The sequence below is a fragment of the Dendronephthya gigantea genome, unplaced genomic scaffold (genome assembly GCF_004324835.1).
Source record: "Dendronephthya gigantea isolate DGI-Jeju-01 unplaced genomic scaffold, DenGig_1.0 000002F, whole genome shotgun sequence".
In the NCBI taxonomy this organism is placed as follows: Eukaryota; Metazoa; Cnidaria; class Anthozoa; order Malacalcyonacea; family Nephtheidae; genus Dendronephthya; species Dendronephthya gigantea.
Window position 1 is genome coordinate 1,180,141 of NW_021163012.1, and position 20,903 is coordinate 1,201,043.

At 36.3% G+C, this 20,903-nt stretch overlaps 4 protein-coding genes across 4 annotated transcripts; 2 read left to right on the plus strand and 2 right to left on the minus strand.

Moving 5' to 3' along the window:
• Nucleotides 1-13: 13 nt before the first annotated feature.
• On the plus strand, nucleotides 14-5,246 carry LOC114533069. Its single transcript, XM_028554656.1, has 8 exons — nucleotides 14-249; nucleotides 462-635; nucleotides 751-953; nucleotides 1,127-1,275; nucleotides 1,930-2,063; nucleotides 2,761-2,937; nucleotides 3,433-3,635; nucleotides 3,741-5,246. The coding sequence occupies exons 1-8, from the start codon at nucleotides 83-85 to the stop codon at nucleotides 3,905-3,907; spliced, it is 1,374 nt and encodes a 457-aa protein (XP_028410457.1). The 5' UTR covers nucleotides 14-82; the 3' UTR covers nucleotides 3,908-5,246.
• A 77-nt stretch (nucleotides 5,247-5,323) lies between these two features.
• Nucleotides 5,324-13,554, minus strand: LOC114537896 (early growth response protein 1-like). Its single transcript, XM_028559012.1, has 4 exons — nucleotides 13,477-13,554; nucleotides 11,948-12,116; nucleotides 9,385-9,619; nucleotides 5,324-7,036 (listed from the first exon to the last, which is right to left on the minus strand). Exons 2-4 carry the CDS (start codon nucleotides 12,107-12,109, stop codon nucleotides 5,487-5,489), a joined length of 1,947 nt encoding a protein of 648 aa, XP_028414813.1. The 5' UTR covers nucleotides 12,110-12,116; nucleotides 13,477-13,554; the 3' UTR covers nucleotides 5,324-5,486.
• A 781-nt stretch (nucleotides 13,555-14,335) lies between these two features.
• Nucleotides 14,336-16,149, minus strand: LOC114537976 (TIP41-like protein). The gene is made up of 8 exons (XM_028559091.1): nucleotides 16,140-16,149; nucleotides 15,966-16,061; nucleotides 15,684-15,863; nucleotides 15,242-15,344; nucleotides 14,946-15,077; nucleotides 14,743-14,838; nucleotides 14,583-14,645; nucleotides 14,336-14,500 (listed from the first exon to the last, which is right to left on the minus strand). Exons 2-8 carry the CDS (start codon nucleotides 16,049-16,051, stop codon nucleotides 14,360-14,362), a joined length of 801 nt encoding a protein of 266 aa, XP_028414892.1. The 5' UTR covers nucleotides 16,052-16,061; nucleotides 16,140-16,149; the 3' UTR covers nucleotides 14,336-14,359.
• Nucleotides 16,081-20,385, plus strand: LOC114537925 (histone-binding protein RBBP7). The gene is made up of 18 exons (XM_028559045.1): nucleotides 16,081-16,419; nucleotides 16,531-16,678; nucleotides 17,031-17,081; nucleotides 17,170-17,264; nucleotides 17,415-17,490; nucleotides 17,664-17,761; nucleotides 17,854-17,908; nucleotides 17,978-18,038; nucleotides 18,166-18,201; nucleotides 18,280-18,336; nucleotides 18,419-18,486; nucleotides 18,746-18,809; nucleotides 18,969-19,031; nucleotides 19,135-19,212; nucleotides 19,326-19,402; nucleotides 19,553-19,610; nucleotides 19,681-19,791; nucleotides 19,962-20,385. Exons 1-18 carry the CDS (start codon nucleotides 16,398-16,400, stop codon nucleotides 20,031-20,033), a joined length of 1,290 nt encoding a protein of 429 aa, XP_028414846.1. The 5' UTR covers nucleotides 16,081-16,397; the 3' UTR covers nucleotides 20,034-20,385.
• The last annotated feature ends 518 nt before the right edge of the window (nucleotides 20,386-20,903 follow it).

The following is a 20,903-nucleotide window of genomic DNA, read 5'->3' on the forward strand; positions in this document are numbered from 1 at the left end:
GTAGCGATGTTTGGCATATCCTGTATTACGTAATAGGCCTATAAATTGAGTTAAAGGTACCGACTGGTACAGACCACTGGGAATGGCGGAAAAATCAGAAGTCAAAACAGACGAAAAAGCTTTTAAACAACATCAACTGGTTGTTTTCGGGGCCACTGGTGCTACAGGAACGGAGGTTGTGAAGCAAGGTTTAGAACTTGGACATAACATCACTGCTATTATTAGAACTCCTGAGAATTTCAAGTTAAGGTGGGTGTTTGCTGAAGTGTATGTATTTGATCAGACAGCTACAGACTGACAGATATTTTAAATTTAGAACCAAGGCAGGTTCTTTATTCTGCATTAACCTGGACCCACCATGGTTTGACTGGGCCCATGTGTCATGCTGAACACTGGTTTTCAAAGGGAGAGGAGACTCTATTGACAGTAATAAACTGAGCAGTATATTTTCCATTTGATAGACATGAAAACTTGAAAATTGTGAAAGGAGATGCATATGACATTGAAACATTTGAGGCAGAACTTTCTGGAAAAGATGCAGTAATGTCATGTCTTGGATCAACATCAATTGGTCCATTTGCCACTACAACACTGTATTCTGATACGATGAAGGTGATTTTTGAAGCCATGAAAAGGTAAGCCTTTGAAGAAGTACATCTCTCTTCAGGCAATGTATGCTCCTGGTAACTGGAATGTCATCAGTTGGTTCACCACTAAATTAATTATTTTAATCAAATATATTTGCCTTAGACACTCTGTATCACGCTTTGTTGTGTTATCATCCTGGTGTACAAAGAAAGGTCCTGAAAGTCCATGGTTCTTTGAGTGGATATTGAGACCATTTCTCCTAGGTGGAATACTGAAGGATATTGCTGTGATGGAAGACTTTTTAGAGAGCACAGATCCAACTGAAATGAACTACACAATTGTGAGACCTCCTCAATTAACATATGGTAAGCAACACTTGAAAAATTACCACACCAGGGGCCGGTTGTATAAAACTATTTAACTACACTTTGCATAGGTAAATCCTAGTTAACTCAGAAATACACAACCCTGATTGTGGCAAAAGTCACTTAAAATTGGTAACTGAGCTGAGCAATAATCACTTGTCTTTATTTCTCAGCCACAGGTAATGGTAATTACAAGATAGAAGAAGGTCAGTGTAATACTGGTACTTCGGCTAGTATACCACGGGCTGATGTAGCCCATTTTATGCTTGTGGCATTGGAAACGGACAAATATGACAGAAAAGCAATGGCAATTGCAAGTCTATGAGTCAAAGCGAAAATCTCTTCTAATATATCAAGCCAAATACAGAATTTAAATAGACAACACAAACTTAACCTGCACAGATGACGAATTTTCAGTTTACACATGGCAGCCCTAAGATTATACGCTACGCATGCACCATCATTGTTTTTTTCATCCTCTATGAATAATATGGCTTATACGAACTAAATACGTCAATTGTGATTAATGCTCTTCCGTATTTGAAGCTGAAGTGGGGGCTTTAAACTCGGAAACCAAATATTTTCATGAGCATTTTCACGTGAAATTTCTGTGTAAAATTTCTGAAAGGAAACGATACAGGTTTTGTTCTGTATTCCTTGACATTGCCTTTTAAGTGCTACTGCTGTAGGTAGAGTGTTTATTTTTTACATAGCATCTCCGGCAAAACAGTCAAACTGCATATTATATTGTATGATTACAATATGACAAAGGTCATTGACACATTGAGGAGTGCACGTTTTCAAGTACTGCCCAGCTGAGAAAGCTATGACGTGTGTTTTGATATCCGTCAATGAGATTTTAAGCGCGACAAACAGCAGTCAAACCATCAGATTATATAAAACCATTCACTTATTCACTACCTCGCTGAAGACGGCGCAGAAAAGATTTTATTCAACGAAAAACCCGTGGGTTTAAAAACAAAATATAATAATGAAATTGTTGGTATTCGGTGGGACAGGCCCAACTGGACAAGAAGTCGTAAAACAAGCATTGGAGCTCAGTCATATCGTCACTGTTATTGCCAGAACACCAGAGAATATGGAAATTAGGTAATAACCACTCGAGTACATTTGACCATATACATGTATGTGTTTACCCGTTTTTAACCTTTTGACGTTTCTTGCAAGTCGTTTTTGACATCATTTATCATGCTTTGTAAATGTTAGATCACAAGTAATATGGGTGCTTTTGCCGTTCAAAATTGCGTACGTTTTCAGTACAGTTATCCAGAGGAATGTTGCGCAAAATGTTTACGCATATCAAATATCTTCACAGACGTTGTTACAGATTTTCACAGATAGCGCGCAGGATCCTTCTTGTGGAAGACGTGAATTACTGCATGCGCACGATTAACGCGTTTTTCGAGAGTTTTAAATTCTCTTTCTTCCGTATTATCTTCCGCAAACGAGATTACGAGAACACCTGGTTTGGTGTCAAGCAGGAATTCCGGGACCTACGTTACGAAAACAGCCGAATTTACTGAGCATGCCCAATTTTTCCAGTTCGAAGACCACCATAGAAGAAGCGAAGGGGGTAATTTATCCTCTAAATCCCTCCTAAAATAATAGCAAGTCGTTGAACATCAAATTGTCTCCATTAAGAAGAAAGCTAAAGTTCTGTCTTGCCCCGGGCTTTCAAGCTTCCGTCACCAAGAGGTAAGCTAAGGTGTTTAGACTACACTCAGGTTGGCAGGTCTTCAAAAGCGCTATAAAAGTTTTTTACTGACAAATGTTTCTTTTCTTTTAGACATGATAACCTCGAGGTTCTCCAAGGTGATATTTGTGACCTTAGTAGTTTTGAGTCAGCATTGGCTGGAAAAGATGCGGTCTTGTCTTGTTTGGGATCAAAAGGCACTAAAGGTCCTTTCGCTTTTACATCATTGTACTCTGAATCCATCGCAAATATCGTCGAAGCAATGAAAAGGTTAAAGCATTTGACTTACGTCGCTGTTACACTATGCATTTTTTCCTGCAACTTTCAATGCAATTATAATTCTGAGGGATGATAATTAGTAAAGAGCGTTCGAAATGCTAAGAAAACGTTAGCAGATCGTGAGAAATATTCGTATTTTACAACTTTAGATGCCTCAGGGGTAGAATTGCAATGCAAGTTGCAAGGAAAGTTGCATAGTGAAACACGGCCTTTACCTGTGTCACTATCAACACACGACTTAATGTTGAGTTAAAACCTAACAAAAGTCAATGAAATTACTGATTTGGAGCTGAGAGATATTAAAAGGTCCCCAATTTAAGAATACTAAGGTTTAAACAAGGTTATGCCAAACAACGGGCAATTTTAGAGCGATTAAAAACCCACTATCCGGTGGATAGCGTTATCCAACTTTCGAACAACCGACCCTTACTTTATCCAGTGTATAATATCAGATCAGTGGGAGTGTCTTCTTGAATTTACGTATAGGCATAAAGTGCGTCGTATCATAGCGGTAACATCATGGTGTACACAACCTGGTCCAAACAATCCTTGGTTTATTGAATGGTTTTTAAAACCATTTATTATCGGAGCAAACTTACGAGACATGGCCATGATGGAGGAGTTCTTACAAGATACAAAACCAAACGAAATCAATTACACCATTGTTAAACCACCTGGACTTTCGTTAGGTCGGTATTTACACATTGTATTTGCTTTATTCAAACTATTTCCAGATGAAAATCGAGAAGGAATTGCATTGTCAGAGATTTATTTTTGTTTGTTTTTCTTCTTAGCTGAAGGAAACGGTAATTATCAGGTGGATGAAGGTCAGTGTAACGTTGGTACTTTAATGCGTATTCCGCGTGCTGATGTTGCGCATTTTATGTTAAAAACACTGGAAACTAAGGAATACGACCGCAAATGTCTGGCAATTGCCAGTAACTATGAACAGCCATCGTGAAAACTCTGCGCTTTTGTGCTTCCACGAGATTTTGGTCATTAGAATTGACCGCGTGGATTTTCATGATTTGCGCTCTTATTTGGGACAACTGACAAGTATATTATGCTTGTTGTCATAGAATTAGGGAAGATAACGTGGTTTATGCAGGGAATAATATAATTAATATCATTTTATGTTAGCAATATGCTTCGCTGCTGTGCTTAAATCTAGCTATTTTACCTCACAGGAAAAAGTGGACTGATATAGTGATATTTAAAAATAAGATTTATTAAATCAAATTAATGCTATAATAGTAATACTATAGGTAGATTAAAATCGGTCATATTTGCGTGTGAAGTAGTTATGCTTAAGAAGTGACACAAATACAGTGTTGAAGTAGGCTTTTAGCGCCATTTTATATATATAAGGTCACGTTTGAAATATTTTAAATCGAGGAAATAAGCCCTGCTGTTGAAATCTGATTGATTTATGTACTCTTTATATAAATTACACGCTTTCTTAATGTTGTGTGACAGATATTTGCATAGTCCCTTCGTAACTTAGATCAAGCAAAATCTCTAACAGCATGTGGTCTACAACGCATACAAGTAACTATAGATCCTTTTTTCCGTGTCAACACTCACATGTATTTACATAATTTTATATATACACGATAGTGCTTTAATTTCCTTCATTTGAAATGCAAAATGAAAAGAATAACAATATGTTTTTAACTGTTATTAATAAATAATGAGGTTCATCACGTAACAAAGAAAGAGAAACAAAGAATTTTTTAATACTTCTTTTAAAACTTTATGCGAGCTTTTTAATTTTTATGTACGCAATTGTGTCTCCTTTAAATTCCGAGGCTAAAACAACTTTATGAAAAATGAAAATATTGTAAAACAAGTCAAGTTTTAAAATCTATAAAATGTCTATAAATATCCTCAAACGTACTAGAATATACAATGTGCCATATACGATGGCATTGTTGTTACTCGAGGTGTATTGAACCATATGCTAAACTTTATATCTCATTTGAAATTGAATCATAAAGTTCGAGTATATTAAAAACGTCAAATGGCGTTGTCAAGAGCTTAATTATATAAACAATGAAATGGGACCTAATTATGATGAGTGACAGATATTGAATGCGGGCAAATTATATCTGGAGTATATAAAATGAAACCAGCGCTGCGTTAATTAGCTTTGTCTAGGAACCGGCGATGACAAAGCAATGTAATGGAAACCACGAATCCAAACAGCCAGGCTTCCTATGCCTTTTTTGCGAACGCAAAAATAGCAAACGAGAGTCGTATTTACCTCGGCGTAGCGAAATTTGCATACCCCACCTAGGTCGTTTTAAGTGTAATTCCCATCAAAGAAAACAGCTTTTCGAGTTTTTTTTCAATATATGTATTTTTAACAAATCTTTTACTATATAATACCTTTAATTTTAGATATAAATGTACACATATACTTTCAAATCTTCCAATATATAGATGTGTCTCTATTTTATAGAGCTTTTACCAATGTCATATTAATAACACAGCGAACTGCACCGGCACTCAGGTTTCCGAAATCACCCTGTAGTTTCTCCTTATCGTCCATTCGGATGTCTGGATTTGATATGTCTATCTAAATCTCTTCTTCTTACGAGTACTTTACCACAATACTGGCATTTGTACGGTGTGTCCCCAACGGCATGAAGGCGAATGTGCTTCGCCATATTGCTCGGGTCTCCAAATCTTTTTTGACAGTACTTGCACTTAAGTGGCTTATAACCAGTATGAATTCTCATGTGTATCTTCAATCCATACTTTCGAGTATATATCTTCCCGCAAAGTTCACAAAGATAGCCTTTATTGTTCACTTTCTTCGAGTTCAACTCGTTCAAGACATCTTCATTTTGTCCGTTTTTCGATGATTGTTTAATGACATTGCTAAACTGATCGTGGCCTAAGGAGCCGCTCGGACCCATGTTTGTTAATTCTGGAAGAACTTGTGAGCTGGGGGCACCAAAACGATTGCCTATGCTCATATTTTGTTCGTTAAATAACATCGAGTTTACTGTTGGTTGGTTACTGTATGGGGACATGCTTTGAAAGCCAGGATATGGTGGTTTGTAGTAGGGCATCGGTTGTGTGGTTTGGACTTGAGTGCGTGGAGGAAGAAAAACAGATGAGTTAAACATGTCCATTTGATGCGGGGGAAACCCATTGCCATCAGGAGAGAGTTTGTAATTTAAGTTATTAAAATCGCCAAGATTCAGACGATTTATGTCGGTGGTCGAAGTTGGAGTCGCGAGGGGATCCAAAGTTTTCAATCCATTTAGATTGCCCCCGAATTGATTCTGAAATCCCGGTGAAGGAAGACTCCCCGAACGATGAAGATCGCTTTTCACGTTGAAACCCTCGTTTGAGAAGGAGCCGAAACTTGAAGGAACGAGCGGTGTTAGGCTTGGAGGCTCCGACGGTATTTCGTTGTCATTGTCGCATTTCTGAAGTTCTGGGGCCTGCAAGCTTGGATGATTCGTCTCGATATGGTTGGATAGAAATGGTTGTTGTGGCGAAGTCTTCTGCGGACTAAGACTGTCGTTATTCAAAGTCGAATTCAAGTTGAATTTCGCAAAAGGATCGTTGGTAAGGTTTGGTAGGAAAGGAAAGTGACCCATCGGGGTTCCGAAACCGTTCATCATTCCGTTTATAGGACTTAAGGAGTTCAGACCGTTAGCGAAACCGTTGAAGCCCGAACCATTCGAGTGCATCTTGTCCAAATTCGTTAGCGATGTGGAGGAGTTAGGACCCTCGACCTCACTAAAGACATCAGGATTCTCGACTTGTCTTGCAATATGTGGATCTCGCAGTTCTGGTAGAGATTCTTCATTCTTGGAGGCAGAGATGTTAGGGTTATCCATCCCAGGCGTTAAATACATCGTCATTTTCGTCCGCTGCTTGTTTCGTTCCGGCTGTGTGCTGGTGATACTTGCTGCCTGTGGAAGACTACTTCTGTTTTGTTGTGGAAGAATAGCTTTTATACTGGTATTGTATGCAAGCTTATAATTTCCGCATGTCAATGAGATATGTACTCGAAAAGAATGGCTATAGCGAAACAGTTGTGAACACTGGAAACAACGATAGCCTTGCTCACCTGCAAAGAATGAGATAACAGGTGGATTGAGTGGAGTTAATGATACGTATAGGCATTTAGAACGAACCAATCACTATCAAGTATTCACCATTGCCAGCACGCACGTGGTACATTCGAATAAACGTATCGGCTTTGTTCTTATTTATGAACGAATCGCATACATTAGATTTGAGCTCAGGTCATTTCTTATTTATAACACATGTACCCACTGACAATAATAAAATAAGCGTTCTTACGATGCATTAACTCTCTAAATCTGCTACAAATGTATCTATACTTTCCATTCTAAATGCAATTAGAAGCTAATTTAGGACACAGTAAATTGTTGGGTGGTGTGTAGAAAATTACTATCTGTTGGCATGCGAATCTTTGTTTTGATGAACGGCCTTTAATCCAGGCCGTCTTGCGTTGATGAACACAAAATTAGCATTTTTATGGACCACTCCATTGTTTCAAAACAGCAGGAATTAAAATGACTTAAAAAGACAGCCTTTTCAGTAAAAGTTGCAATTTGAGTTCGTGAACTCGTAGAAACTGTTCCAACGATAAATAAAAAAAATTTCGACAGAATCCGTTTAAAAATTAGCATGTTAACATCAAAAGTTGGAGATTAAAGGATTCTCTTACAACAGCTGCGATTTTACTTGACAGACGGCCAACATACAAATTGTCAGATTGTTTTATCAAGAGCTAACAATTACCCGTGGACAATGAGTGAAACAAAGGCGCGTGCTTTAACCACGAGGTTCTTACACACGCGAGTTCAGTCCAGAACTCTACAGCTGTTCTGAGCTTCGTTTTGTTTAGGTTTTATTGAATGGCATGTTTATTACGACGCGGAAAAGGCCAACCGATTTACAAAGGTTTCTGAAGGAAGGGCTATCGGAATGTGTTAGGACGCTTAGGGTATTCTCAACCGCGCTGGGCCAATATAGTTTTAATTATACTACACGAAATGTATGTGTCTGTTCTGTAAATGTATCCCCAGACCTCTTGTGATCGGAATTGTAACAGCCTGGTAGGCACGAATCCAGAGACCTGTACCACCCTCCTTGATGAAATTGTCAATTAGAAATCATAATTATAGATAATCATATAGTTTGAAGTTGAGAATGGTCTTGGAAAATGTTTTGCATATGGAAATAAACAGTTGATGTAATGTAATAATCTTCAAGTCCGTCTGGGTCCCCCTTAAGGTGTAATCATTTGCTTGTAATGATAAAGAAATAGAAGTATTTCTATCACAAAGAAACATAATTTTTATAGTGTATATATAGTCAATCACAATTCACCTTGAATTCATTCAAGGTGTGCGTGTTTTGATTAAAAGAAGGCATTACAAATAATATTTTCAATTCTCGAGAATATATTATTATAACAGAACGTGGCCTGTTTTATTACCATTTATATTTTTCAAAATAAATGAAATTTCACATCGTGTCGCGTTCATGAAGTGAAATTAAACTACTTGCGTGAATTTTATCCGTGTTTTGCGGTGAAAACGCGCTTAGAATGTCATAATTTATTAATGTGTTGCTAAATAACCTGCTGTCGTGGTGCTTTGTCAGACCGAAACTCGTTATTTTAAGTAACAGTTAATTGTAAACAATGTCAAGTAAAGTTATTACTTTAAGTCCCTTCCGACTTTTTAGAGATATTTCATGACATTTCATCTAAATATACTTTGTATATTCAATTTCATGTATCAGCACTTTGTCCCTGCCTGAGAAGAGAGCCTTCTCTCTTGCAAATCGAATTGTATCTGTATCATTTCTTATGTTAATCTCATTTTATTCCACTTGTTAATCTTTTAGAAATGATATTGTGTTTTATATAAGGTTCATATTATGTAAATTTTCATCAATGAATTTCACATTTTCCTGTCACATGGAGCATACCTGTGACATCCGTTACTATATATATGCACGTGTGGTGTTTTATCCATTTTAAAAGGTCTGAATTTACTATTTTTTAGTTGTAATGCCCTAAAATGTATCGCATGTAAACTTGCTCAGCTTAAACTAAGTGTACGATGTACGAACCAGATTTTAATATGTAAACCCGAAGAGATACACTAGGTTCTGGCTTACGTCATATTGTTTTGGCTCGCATCTCAGAAGGACTGGGTTCAGTTAATGGCATCAACTTGGATCCAGGCTGTTTGCAGAAAACGCGCGCTCCACCTCCGGCGTAGTGAAATGGCCCCGAATTTAGCTAACAGTATAGTTGGTATTGATGAAGATTGGAATATTGGGTTGATATGCAATGGACAATTCTTCCAAAGGAACTGTCGTCATTCATGGCAACGTTAAAGAATTTCAAAAAGAGGAATAACTACATGAACTTACCCTCTTCCAATTTTTCACACTTGGCCAAACCCAGTTCCTGAGCAAGCTTCTCCTCAAACCAGACCAACAATTCTTGTCCTTTCATAATATCTCTTACAATTTGACAATAAAACACTCCGGCATCACGGTATATCTCAACGTTAGTCTCCTCTTCATTCCGAGCGTAGTTCATGAATCTCACCCACCAAATGTAGTCAGAATCACCACAGCGGACTTTACCATTCTTCCAGCTTACCTATATATGATGAGAAATAGAGAGTTATCTTTGATGCATTTGAAGGCATTTATGGAAATCTTCGATATCGTTTTGTCCTCCAAATTCAAGCGAACTGTTAGTTAGATGCTATGTAAGATGTATGTTCATTGTTGGTCATCAGTTTGTTCAATTTGGAGGCGGAATACTAGTTTTCTTGCCCTGGAAAGTATTCTAGATGTTTCTTACCCAGTCAAAGCGACATCATGTCCATTACTATAGTTAATCCCATTTTTATATATCCGCTCTAAAAGGTTATAACTTTCCATAATACTTGGATATACTTTGAGAAGCACCATTATTCCACACCATCAAGCTCAAGCAACAGACCATATATTATTATGTATGGCCTTTTTCATGTTGGTAAGAAAAACTTCCACACAAAAGAACCGTGTTCAACTAATTCTTCTTAACCATCAACCAACCCTCATTTGGACGCGCGCAGTTGAAAAATGCGTATATGTATATAACAAACACGCCGTCTTATAATTCGAACATGCAGGTGGAAACACACTTTGCTGGTGCTCATCGAAAAGACAGCCATGCCACTGATGCCAGTCGATATATAATTACCATTAGTTTATCTCAAAAACACAAGAATGCTCGTTGAATACGGTGCTTTACTTCTCTCCATAATAATCTGATTTCATTCAGGGCGTTCAGTATTCGCTTGAACAAAAATCTTCGAAACATTTCGTCTGTATGGGTACCCTGGTCTTGGTTGAAAAACGCCAAAGAATGGCTGACCATGTACCATATTCGTGCGAGAAATATTACTATCTTTACTTATGTTTCCCATCATATTATAATCGACGCTTTCCAGTTGTAAAGAAGTTGTGTCGTTAGGGTTTTCTAGCGTTTCGCAGTTACAGGTATATTCCATAAGCGAAGCTGGTGTTGGTCGCTCAAATTTACTGTGAATTGCTGCCATATACCATGTGTTTGGACGAAATATATCCTTACAATCACTTCTGGTTTGATTGTAATATATCCACGGAATCTCTCTTCGCGTTTTGGTGGTTGTCAGACAAGTTATTTCGGTGGAAAATTGCTTAAAACTAGCTGACATTGAACTTGTCATAAGCACTACCAGTTGCGAATGAAAACAGATACGTTATAGAGCTATGTTAACATCAAGGAGCCACAAGTTGACTGAGACCGCGAAAAGACAGGTATTAGCTTGCAAACTACGGGTGGTTGGAACTCTATCTTAGCTTGTTTTTAGTTTAAAACCTTCAAAATCTTTCGTTCACAAAGGAGACTAACCTTTGTACATCTCCCTCAATCATATCTTTGTCTATTGCTAATGAATACTGTGCCTTAAGGCGTTCGTCGCAGACAAGAAAAGAAAACTCGGTTCATTGACTACGAGTGTTAAATATGCGGCCATTATGTATATGCCTTGTAATGCAATCAGTCGTATCAATATTAACCTGTAAGATTTTTAACTTACAAGTAAAATAGAATATATTTAAGAAAGGTTTTGAGATATGTAAATGTGCTGTGATCCTCCAAGCTTTGCCAATTTTTAAACTTTCATCCATGGAACGACATAATATACGCGTACAGGTATGCTCATTTTCTTTGAGCACTTAAACCATCAGAGCCTGAATAAGCAGGTCTAGAAGCACTGGATGTTTCCTTGTACTTCAGTTCATTTCGAGTATATTGGTACGTTTATAAGAATCGTAACAGAAGGTGCAATTGATGATTTTCTGTCAGTTGATTCCCAGCAACTTATTCATCATTGAGTGGCTAGTGGCGTGTGCCAGCAGTGAAGAAATTGGGTAAGCCTGGAATGAGAGTGCTATGTTGGAAATAGAGATCGTTGAAAAAGAGCTCGAAGTTAACAGAAGATGAAGTGAAATGGAGAGATGACAATTGGAGAGAAGATTTGAAAATTGATGAGATTGTATGAAATGGACACAATGAATCCATCCATGACTCCAAGATTGTCTTACAAATGAGATGGTTGGAATAGTCTGTGATAAGAAAACAGTTAAGAAAGAAAAGGATAGAGTTTATTTGGAAAGGATGGTAGAAAGTTAAATGCGTGGCTGGAACTTGTTGATTGGAAATAGTTTCGTTTAAGAAGAACAGACTGAATAAAATGAAGTAATGGGCTGTGAAATATGATGTGAAAGATTAGTCGAAAGATTATGCAATTGGGATTAAGCTTGACGAAGGCGATACACACCCACCTTAAATAAAGGTAGAGACGGTGAAAGATTACTATTGCGTTTTTAGTAGTTCTGTGTCTAGGTGCAACTAAGCCATTAAAATGAGTATAAGTTTATTATAGAACTTTACCTTCAAAGCATAAGACATCTTTCTTTCTTCCTTTGCCTTCATCAAAATATTTGGGATTTCGTGGGAAGGACCAATCTTGCTACCGGCTGGAATATTCGAGACGGCAATCACACCAATATCAGACAGCGGTTGCATGTCCCAAAATCGTGGCATACGTAACATGTTTATGCTAAGTAGAAAAATTTGTTTAAGTTGCGGGTCGAATTGTTTGACAAAGAATTTGCTACAAAGCGTTGAATCTTTCTCTTTCTTCATGCATTCAAAAAAGCAGTTAAAAGAAGGAGTTATATCCGATGATTTCGTAAAACTTATATATATAAATATTAAGATTCTAGCCAATTTCGTTTTGGCTTTGTGGAGGTAGAAATCAATTAAACATCTTGGACTTAGCTGGATGTTTTGTCCAATTACTCTTTAAGTAAACACAATAAAATTCCCAACCGAAATTAGTTTCCCGTCGATGTAAAATTTCGGGAATTGATTAAATTACATTAGCGGAGCGATGTCCCTTGTCTGTCTGTAACAGCTTGTCCAAAAACGACGTGAAAAATTCATAACTTATGTTCACTCCAAGAGCTAGTATTATGGAGAGGATTAGTGGAACCTGTTAATCTACTTAAAAAGCTTTTATAACATAACAATTTTGACAGGATAGCGTTGAAATGGCAAAAAATAAGAGCAGATAATGAACGTGAAAAATTAACACTTTAAAATTTTGTCATTTTCTATATTTTAATGCATTGTGACTATTTGTTAAAGATACTCAAGTATTGTTTGAAAAAAACGTAACCGGGTGGTCTGAAGTCTGACTAGTTTTTCACCTCATATCTTCATTGCAACCGGTGAAAATTTTACAGCAGATTTTCGTTTGGTTATGTTCAATACTTGTTCAGTTACATATATTAAGCAACTTTAAAACGCGAGATTATAATTATAGTAACTCCATGTAGCGTCTTGCAACAGACAGAGCTGTTCCAATAGCAAAATAATGTTAAATGCGACAATGCCTTCGGCGAAAAATCTTAAGTAAAAAAAAAGCTTTACGGTCGAGCGCATTCTGCAGAGTCAAATGATTTTAAACGTTTATTTATAGCAAAAACTACAAAATACACTTACTAACTGTGCTTGTCTTAACATTGTAATTATTTTTGTCACTTTGATGCAACAATGATTGTTAAAAAATTTGCATATAGCATAATGCCCACATTGTTTAATAGTTTGACAGACCCAACGGTCGCTCGGAAACCCAAATGGACGAACTCACTTAAACATGTTTGCACGAAGCTTTTCTCAGTATAACTCTACTTTTCTGCTCATGGCCCGCGAATAATGCACGATTTGTAATTACAGGAAGAACTAACTATTCTACGGTAATGATAAAGTGGTCTATGTGAGAAGCGAGTAATAATGTACGACTATATATGGTTTTCATATAACACGCCACGTCACAGAAAAAATAATATTGCACTCTTCTTTTCCTCACAAAACTCTCGGAAAGTAGTAAAAACGTGAGACTTCTACTTACATACCAATAATATTCGAAGGTATTTTTATGGAGTAAACACACGAACAGGTACCAAGTCACAGCTTTTAAAGATAATTTTACAAATGCGTGAAACACCAGTTATAAGGATACCTGTTAAGATACACATACGATTAAACTTCTGTATAGTTAGGCAGGTTTTTTATGAAAATAACCCTGTGTATAAAATCTCAGCTCACTTGTAGCTACATGTAATATCCAAGTTCAACGTCGTGTCATCGTGCCAAAGCTCTTGTAACAAGGCGTACACAACAATGTGTGTGTGTGCTGTTTCATGCAAATAACTCACAAAGCATCTTCGATATAAATTACCTAGGTGATGAAACACCGTCTAAAAAACTCTGCTCATAGAACAAAAGTTCCGTCGTCAAGGTACAGAGAAGACGTTTTAAAACTTCTCGTCATCTCGTCATGAATCCATTTTAAGTTTTAAGTAGAAATTTAAACTAAAAAGGCGATGAAATAAATGGAAACTCATTATGTATTCAAGTGCTTAGCCAGATGGAGTTGTACTTGAATTGGACAAAACCCATCTTCCCTTAATTAGTTTAAGCGTTTAACGTCATTTTTACGAATTAACGCTAACGAGTGAGTTGTGTATGGTCCTACACAAATTAATATTTACTACTGTCTTTAGGTATGTTGAAAGTCGAGTGGACTGAGCTAGACTGTTCTAAGTTAATTTAGGTTCTAGAATACACGATCGTTTTTCCATTTGGCATCTTCTGGACACCTTCCTGGAGCAAGTTCATTGTTGTGTCTTCAGAAAGGGTACACTGCGTCATCTAGTGCGTCAATATGGTCATAGCTAGCATATTAGTTCTGGGTGATGGATGCGGACTGACGTTTGATTCAAATCCATTCCTTTTTCATCCGTTATCTTCCGCTAATGTCTCCGCAGTGAGATCTGGTGTCTCTACAGAAATCGCGTCTGGAAACATCAATTTTTCGCTACAATGGAATTTGAGTCCAAGATTGTCGCAAAGAACAGCAGCGTCTTCAAATGGATTCTGAAAAGAAACGAGACTTGTTAACGAAAGAACACTGCACGTTTTAATATCAGTTGGTATCTAAATCCTACTGAACACTTGCCTCTATTTCTGAAACAGTGCTTTCCCTCGATGTGTATTCTCGAAGGAAATAGTTATTACCAGCCTGTGTAAATTTACAACAGAAAAAATACCTCAGTTGTGAACTTAAAACCAGACTGATCGCACAAAAAGAGATACGTGGTCGTGGAAAGTTGAGTTACCTGATAATGAATTCTTGTATCATTAATACGAACTAACACTCCGTCGACACGAAGGTAAAATCGTAATAAAATGAAAAAACTTCCTTGCATTATTCTCTGGAAAGAAACAAGAAGAAACGACAATGAAAACAATTTATTCGGTATTGATTATCTTTACAACAAAGGTCAAGTCGTTTGATGCAAAGTAAGAGAGTGTTTGGTACCATTTTTACATTTAGTAAAGCACATCCATTATCTGCTAGTTCATCTTCAAACAATATGATATCTTCAAAGAAATAAATCTTCTCTTTTTTCTTTAAAAGTTCTATATCAATTTTTTCATCTGTTTCAACCACCTGTTGAGCAATAAAAATGAAATATTTCTGGTATTGTGAATGATGATACATGATTTATGTTTTCAAGGAATCTGATTGTGTTTTGAAAGAAGCAATGACTCTTTTCTTCAATCCAGATCAACATTTTTCAAATACTCTTTGTTGGAGTCAGCATTGGAATATACCTTGAATTGTATATCATCTTTTTTTAACAAGGAGCCTTTGTAGTTTGTTGTGTATGTCCAATCAAATGGTTTCACTATTACTGTACTTTGCTCTCCATCTGACTGAGTAATTAAAGGGAAGATGGAAGGTGATTAGATGGAGAGTATGGTGAGGCATATGGTGAAGAGTATGGTGGCCAGAATGTGCTGGAGTGAGGGAATGGTATGGTGAAGAATATTGTAAAGGTTATGGTATGGGGGAATATAGTATGGTGAGGAATATGGTGAAGATTATGGTATGGAGGAATGGTATGGTGAAGTATATGGTAAAGATTATGTTATGGGGGAATAGTATAAGGTGAAGAATATGATATATAGAAGAATGTTATGGTGAAGAATATGGTATGATGAAGATGAGGAATGGTATGACAGATAATGATGATAGAATATCTTATACATTCACCTGGACTTTTGCCAGGCATCAGCGCATGCAACTTTCATCAAATCCCGTTCGCTGTCAACCAGCCGCAATGCATCCAGTGCATTAAACTCCAAACCAAATCCTACTTCATGTTGAATCCGTAGACAATTATCACCAAATACCATCTCCGGGAGTGATGGAAGCTTTAGTTCACTTGTAAATCTAGTTAGTACAAGTGTATAAAGGATTTAGTAGGAAATATCAGGAGAGTGAAGGGTAATAATTATGGTAACAGGGGTATAACTGGATATTAGTTTACCAAACCTCTCTAAGGTATCTGCCTTTAAGATAGTTCCTTTTACAGATGTAACCTTCCAAGGACCAAAATTAAACGTTTCAGCTTTCTTCATTTTACCAAGACTACCAAAGATGCCAAAACATGATAAACAATAACAAAAACAACAACAAAATGTAAAGCGAGCCTTCAAGAACACTTACTGGTAAACAGCAGTTGCCAAATAGCGCAAACTTTATGTAGACAGTATCGAGATGCATGTTGGTCACTGATCTATAGATATGTACTGGAGTTATAATGAGAGTACATCCGGTGGAGTATACATAGCTCAGTGTTGATAAAATTCTAGCGTTCTGATTGGTTAAACGAGGTCATATGGTATAAATCTTTGGCGGGGAAGAAGCACGTTTCGCTTGTATTGGAAATTTTGATTTTCGCGGAGAAAATTTACCAGCTTTAAAATGACCGACTCAAAAGAAAACGGTTCGTAACACTTCAGTTATATTGTAAACTTTATTATGCGGGATATATATATTTCTATTATTTGTACATTTTATTTGACCAAGTGTGTTTATTGTACGCAAAATTGTACAGAACCTTTTGACGACGCTGTGGAAGAAAGGATAATTAATGAAGAGTACAAAATTTGGAAGAAGAATACGCCATTTCTGTATGACTTGGTTATGACACACGCATTAGAATGGCCTAGTTTGACTGTACAATGGCTGCCTGATGTTACTAGGTATAACAAAATTTTTAAAAGTAATTTTTATAATATGCCTATTGATGATCAATAGTTGATTATTGATCCTTGATCAAGATTATTGGTACTTGATCAATCCTTGATCAATTATTGATCATTGGCTAGGTTGGCTGTTTAGGCTTGTTATTGTGGGATTTAGGCCAGTTAAACTGCTGCAAGATTTTTAAAGTTTTGAAATTAGGGGTTAGAAAGTGATTTGCATTGATAGAATCAGGTAGGTGGGGAATATGAAAGAGGTGGGGTAACTTGGGGTATAGACTCTGGCTTATTCTGATCATTAACCCTGAAATAGTGAAAGGTTATATTAGCAAATTGTTTACTTTTATAATAGACCTGAGGGAAAAGACTATTCAAATCATCGACTAATATTAGGAACTCATACGTAAGTTTATAATAAATATATTTTTTACCAATTTGAATCACCTTTTTGTATTGTTTCCCCATTACATAATATTCATCAAATATTTAAGGTCAGATGAACAAAATCATTTGGTAATTGCCACCGTACAACTTCCAAATGATGACACTCAACTTGATGCGAGCAATTATGATAACGAGAAAGGAGGTAAATTATTAACGATGTCTAATGTAAAATATCAGAATAACTTGTGTTATATAATGGAAAAGATTTAAAAAGGAGGAGAAGAACATGAGATTGTTTGTCCTAGTTTGTTGGTTTGGTTTTGTATTTAGCAGATATTTCTTATATACATAGAATTTGGAGGTTTTGGTTCTGTTAGTGGCAAAATTGAGATTGAAATAAAGATTAACCATGAAGGAGAAGTGAACAGGTTTGTTCCTGCTTATCTAGTTTAACTTAATATCCAGGGAGGTGGCAAATGAAACACAAAGATAGATGGTCTGTGCATTAATTATTTCTGAGGACATTCTCTAGTTTATCTGGTTCTGCAGTTTTTGACCATTACTATAAAACTCTTTTAACATGGATTGCTTTGTGTCTTAGAGCAAGATATATGCCTCAAAATCCATGCATCATTGCCACAAAAACTCCATCATCAGATGTGTTGGTGTTTGATTATACTAAACATCCATCAAAACCTGGTGAGGATTATCTTTTAGTCTCTCCACTTTCTACGTTGTTCCCAGACTAGCTCACAGTAATTCAAAATAGAGATTATATTTTGATATCTTAGATCCAAATGGAGGCTGTAACCCTGACCTTAGACTAAAAGGTCATCAGAAAGAAGGGTAAGCATGAACTTTGTCACCTGCTCATGATGTGTCATTTGTGGGAGTCAATTTTTATTGTATTTGCAGATATGGTTTGTCATGGAATACCAATTCCCATGGATTGCTACTAAGTGCTTCAGATGATCATGTAAGAACTAAGTAATGTCTAGTACATGAATTCTCACATTCTGGTGAATTTTAATATTTTATTTTATATGTTAGTTTACTTATAACTATCTCTAAGCAAGAAATCTTTATTTTCTCTCACTTTTTAGACAATTTGCTTGTGGAATATATCTTCATCAATAAAGGTTCTTTATATTTTTCCTGTAAATTGATGTAATATGTTTGTTTATAATTCTTGGAAATTAATATTTTTTCCACAACAGGAAACAAAAACACTAGATGCGTTAAGAACATTTACTGGACATACAGCTGTTGTTGAGGTAATCAAAAGTTTTTTAATGTACAACTAATGTTTATAAACATTCATATACAATTTATAAATTAATATTATGAAATTTTAAGGATGTTTCTTGGCATTTATTGCATGAAGCACTCTTTGGTTCTGTTGCTGATGACCACAAATTGATGATGTAAGTGGTACATGGCATGTAGCATGACATCATATGTAATATGACATCATTATGGCATGTAGCATTACATCATATGTAGTATGACATCATTGTGGCATGTAGCATGACATTTAGCATGACATCATTATGGCATGTAGTATGACATCATTATGGTATGTAGTATGACATCATTAAGGCATGTAGTATGAACTAATATTTTGTTCCTCTAAGTATGATTCTGACTATGATTATGTATGAAGTTTTCTCTAAATTTCTTTAGTTGGGATACAAGATCTTCGAGCAGCAGTAAACCAACACATTCAGTTGATGCTCACACAGCTGAGGTATATTTTAAATCCAGGCAGTCAATTTAGGAGATGAACAAGTTTGTTATTGACACTCAGATATTCTATGTACCTTCGTATTCATTTGTGGCAACACTAAGTGAGTACATGCTAAAATAACCTTGGCCAGGTTTAAACCTTTTCATGTTCATCCTGCAGGTAAACTGCCTGTCATTTAATCCGTACAGTGAGTATATTCTAGCCACTGGCTCAGCCGACAAGGTAAAGTGATAACGATATTTATTCATGATCTATTTCTACAACATCTACGCAAATACTGTACTCATGACACGAAATACTGAGATTGATCTATTTATATTTCTAGACTGTTGCCTTATGGGATCTACGAAATTTAAAATTAAAACTTCATTCCTTTGAATCCCACAAAGATGAAATTTTCCAGGTAGGAGATATATTTTAAAACATTCATTAAGAATTTTTCTTCTATGTATCCACACAAGGTCTTTATATCATGGGACTGTAAACACTGATACAAATCTAACTTGGTTACTAAAGGTTCAGTGGTCGCCACATAATGAAACAATTCTGGCTTCCAGCGGAACAGACAGAAGATTACATGTTTGGGACTTGAGGTAAAAATTGGAAGGATCAAAAGATTTTGTAGATCTATTAAGTTCATTGAATTGTCCTGTTGCCAACAGGATTGAGTTAGTTGTTTGCAATATGTTGGAAGTCTTTAAAGTTGTAACCATTTTCATTGCAATCACCTTAAATTTCAACAGTAAAATTGGTGAGGAACAATCGCCTGAAGATTCTGAAGATGGTCCACCCGAGCTTTTGGTAAGAGAGTCTTGATTTCTTACGTACGTCAAATGGAAAGAGCACAAAAATGACATTTCGTTTTCTCTAGTTTATTCACGGTGGCCATACCGCAAAGATCTCGGACTTTTCTTGGAACCCGAATGAATCATGGGTGCTTTGCAGTGTATCAGAGGATAATATCATGCAAGTTTGGCAAATGGTGGGTAGAAAACACAGCATATTATGGCCAGGATCGCTCAGATCAAAATTGAATCTAAAACTAGTCTAAAATGGCCACTGTTCATGTCTTTACCAGGTTCGGTCGGACGAAAATTGAAGTCTTAATCTAGGCTAATATAGCTAGTTAATTTCATGATCTCTATCCCCTAGGCTGAAAATATTTATAACGACGAAGAAATGGATACACCTGCGGCTGAGCTTGAACAAGCGGCAGCATCGTGAAATCTTTAAACACTTCTATATTTTCCGTTGAATCTTTCCCATCAATAATAGCTGATGGCGTTTGACGAGGAAACTTCTCCATCATATTCTTCGCAAGCTTATAGGTTTATAGAAAATATTTATTTTATTCTTAGTTCGCATCCCTTTTTCCCCATATACGATTTTTAGTTGCCTTGTAAGATATTTCGAAATGCTTTATCTCAAAAAACGATAAAAAATCGCTGAGGATACGTACGGATTTGTACAGAACAGTTTAGGATGATTGTCATGCATTAATATAGTGTTTATTATTTAAAATTCTAAACTGGTAGTAATCGAGTCTAGTAATTTAAACTGGATATCAAACTATATCCTATTTTCTCTTATGTATTTTCATAATAAGTTTTGTATTCTCTAAAACATACAAACTTATATTAGAATTATCACGATGAAGTGATAGAAATGTTCACTGCTTTTTCATACTTTTTAATTTCGGCCAACTCGTGTTGACGACCTGCATGTCAACTCGCCTATCACCGCTTACAAACATCTGTCCTTCAAACCGCAGTATTTTGTGGTTTTCAACGTAGCGACTATCGAATTAAACACTTGATATATCTCATTTATTATTCAATACATCAAGATAAGCGACGTGTTTTTATCCCGTAATTCATCAGTGAAATCTACGTCGCTAAGCCTCTTTACTTTGCTGTTTGCGTGTAGCTTAGCAGAGCTCAGAGAGATTCTTAAGAATATTCAATACTTTTTATTTGCGCTACGTTAAAACTGTGTTTTATATTGGACTTGTAAAGACAGCCAAGTCGAAGCTGTTGAAACAAAGATACATGAAGGATTACAAGCGTTTAAGGTGATCGTTAGTGTCAATATTCA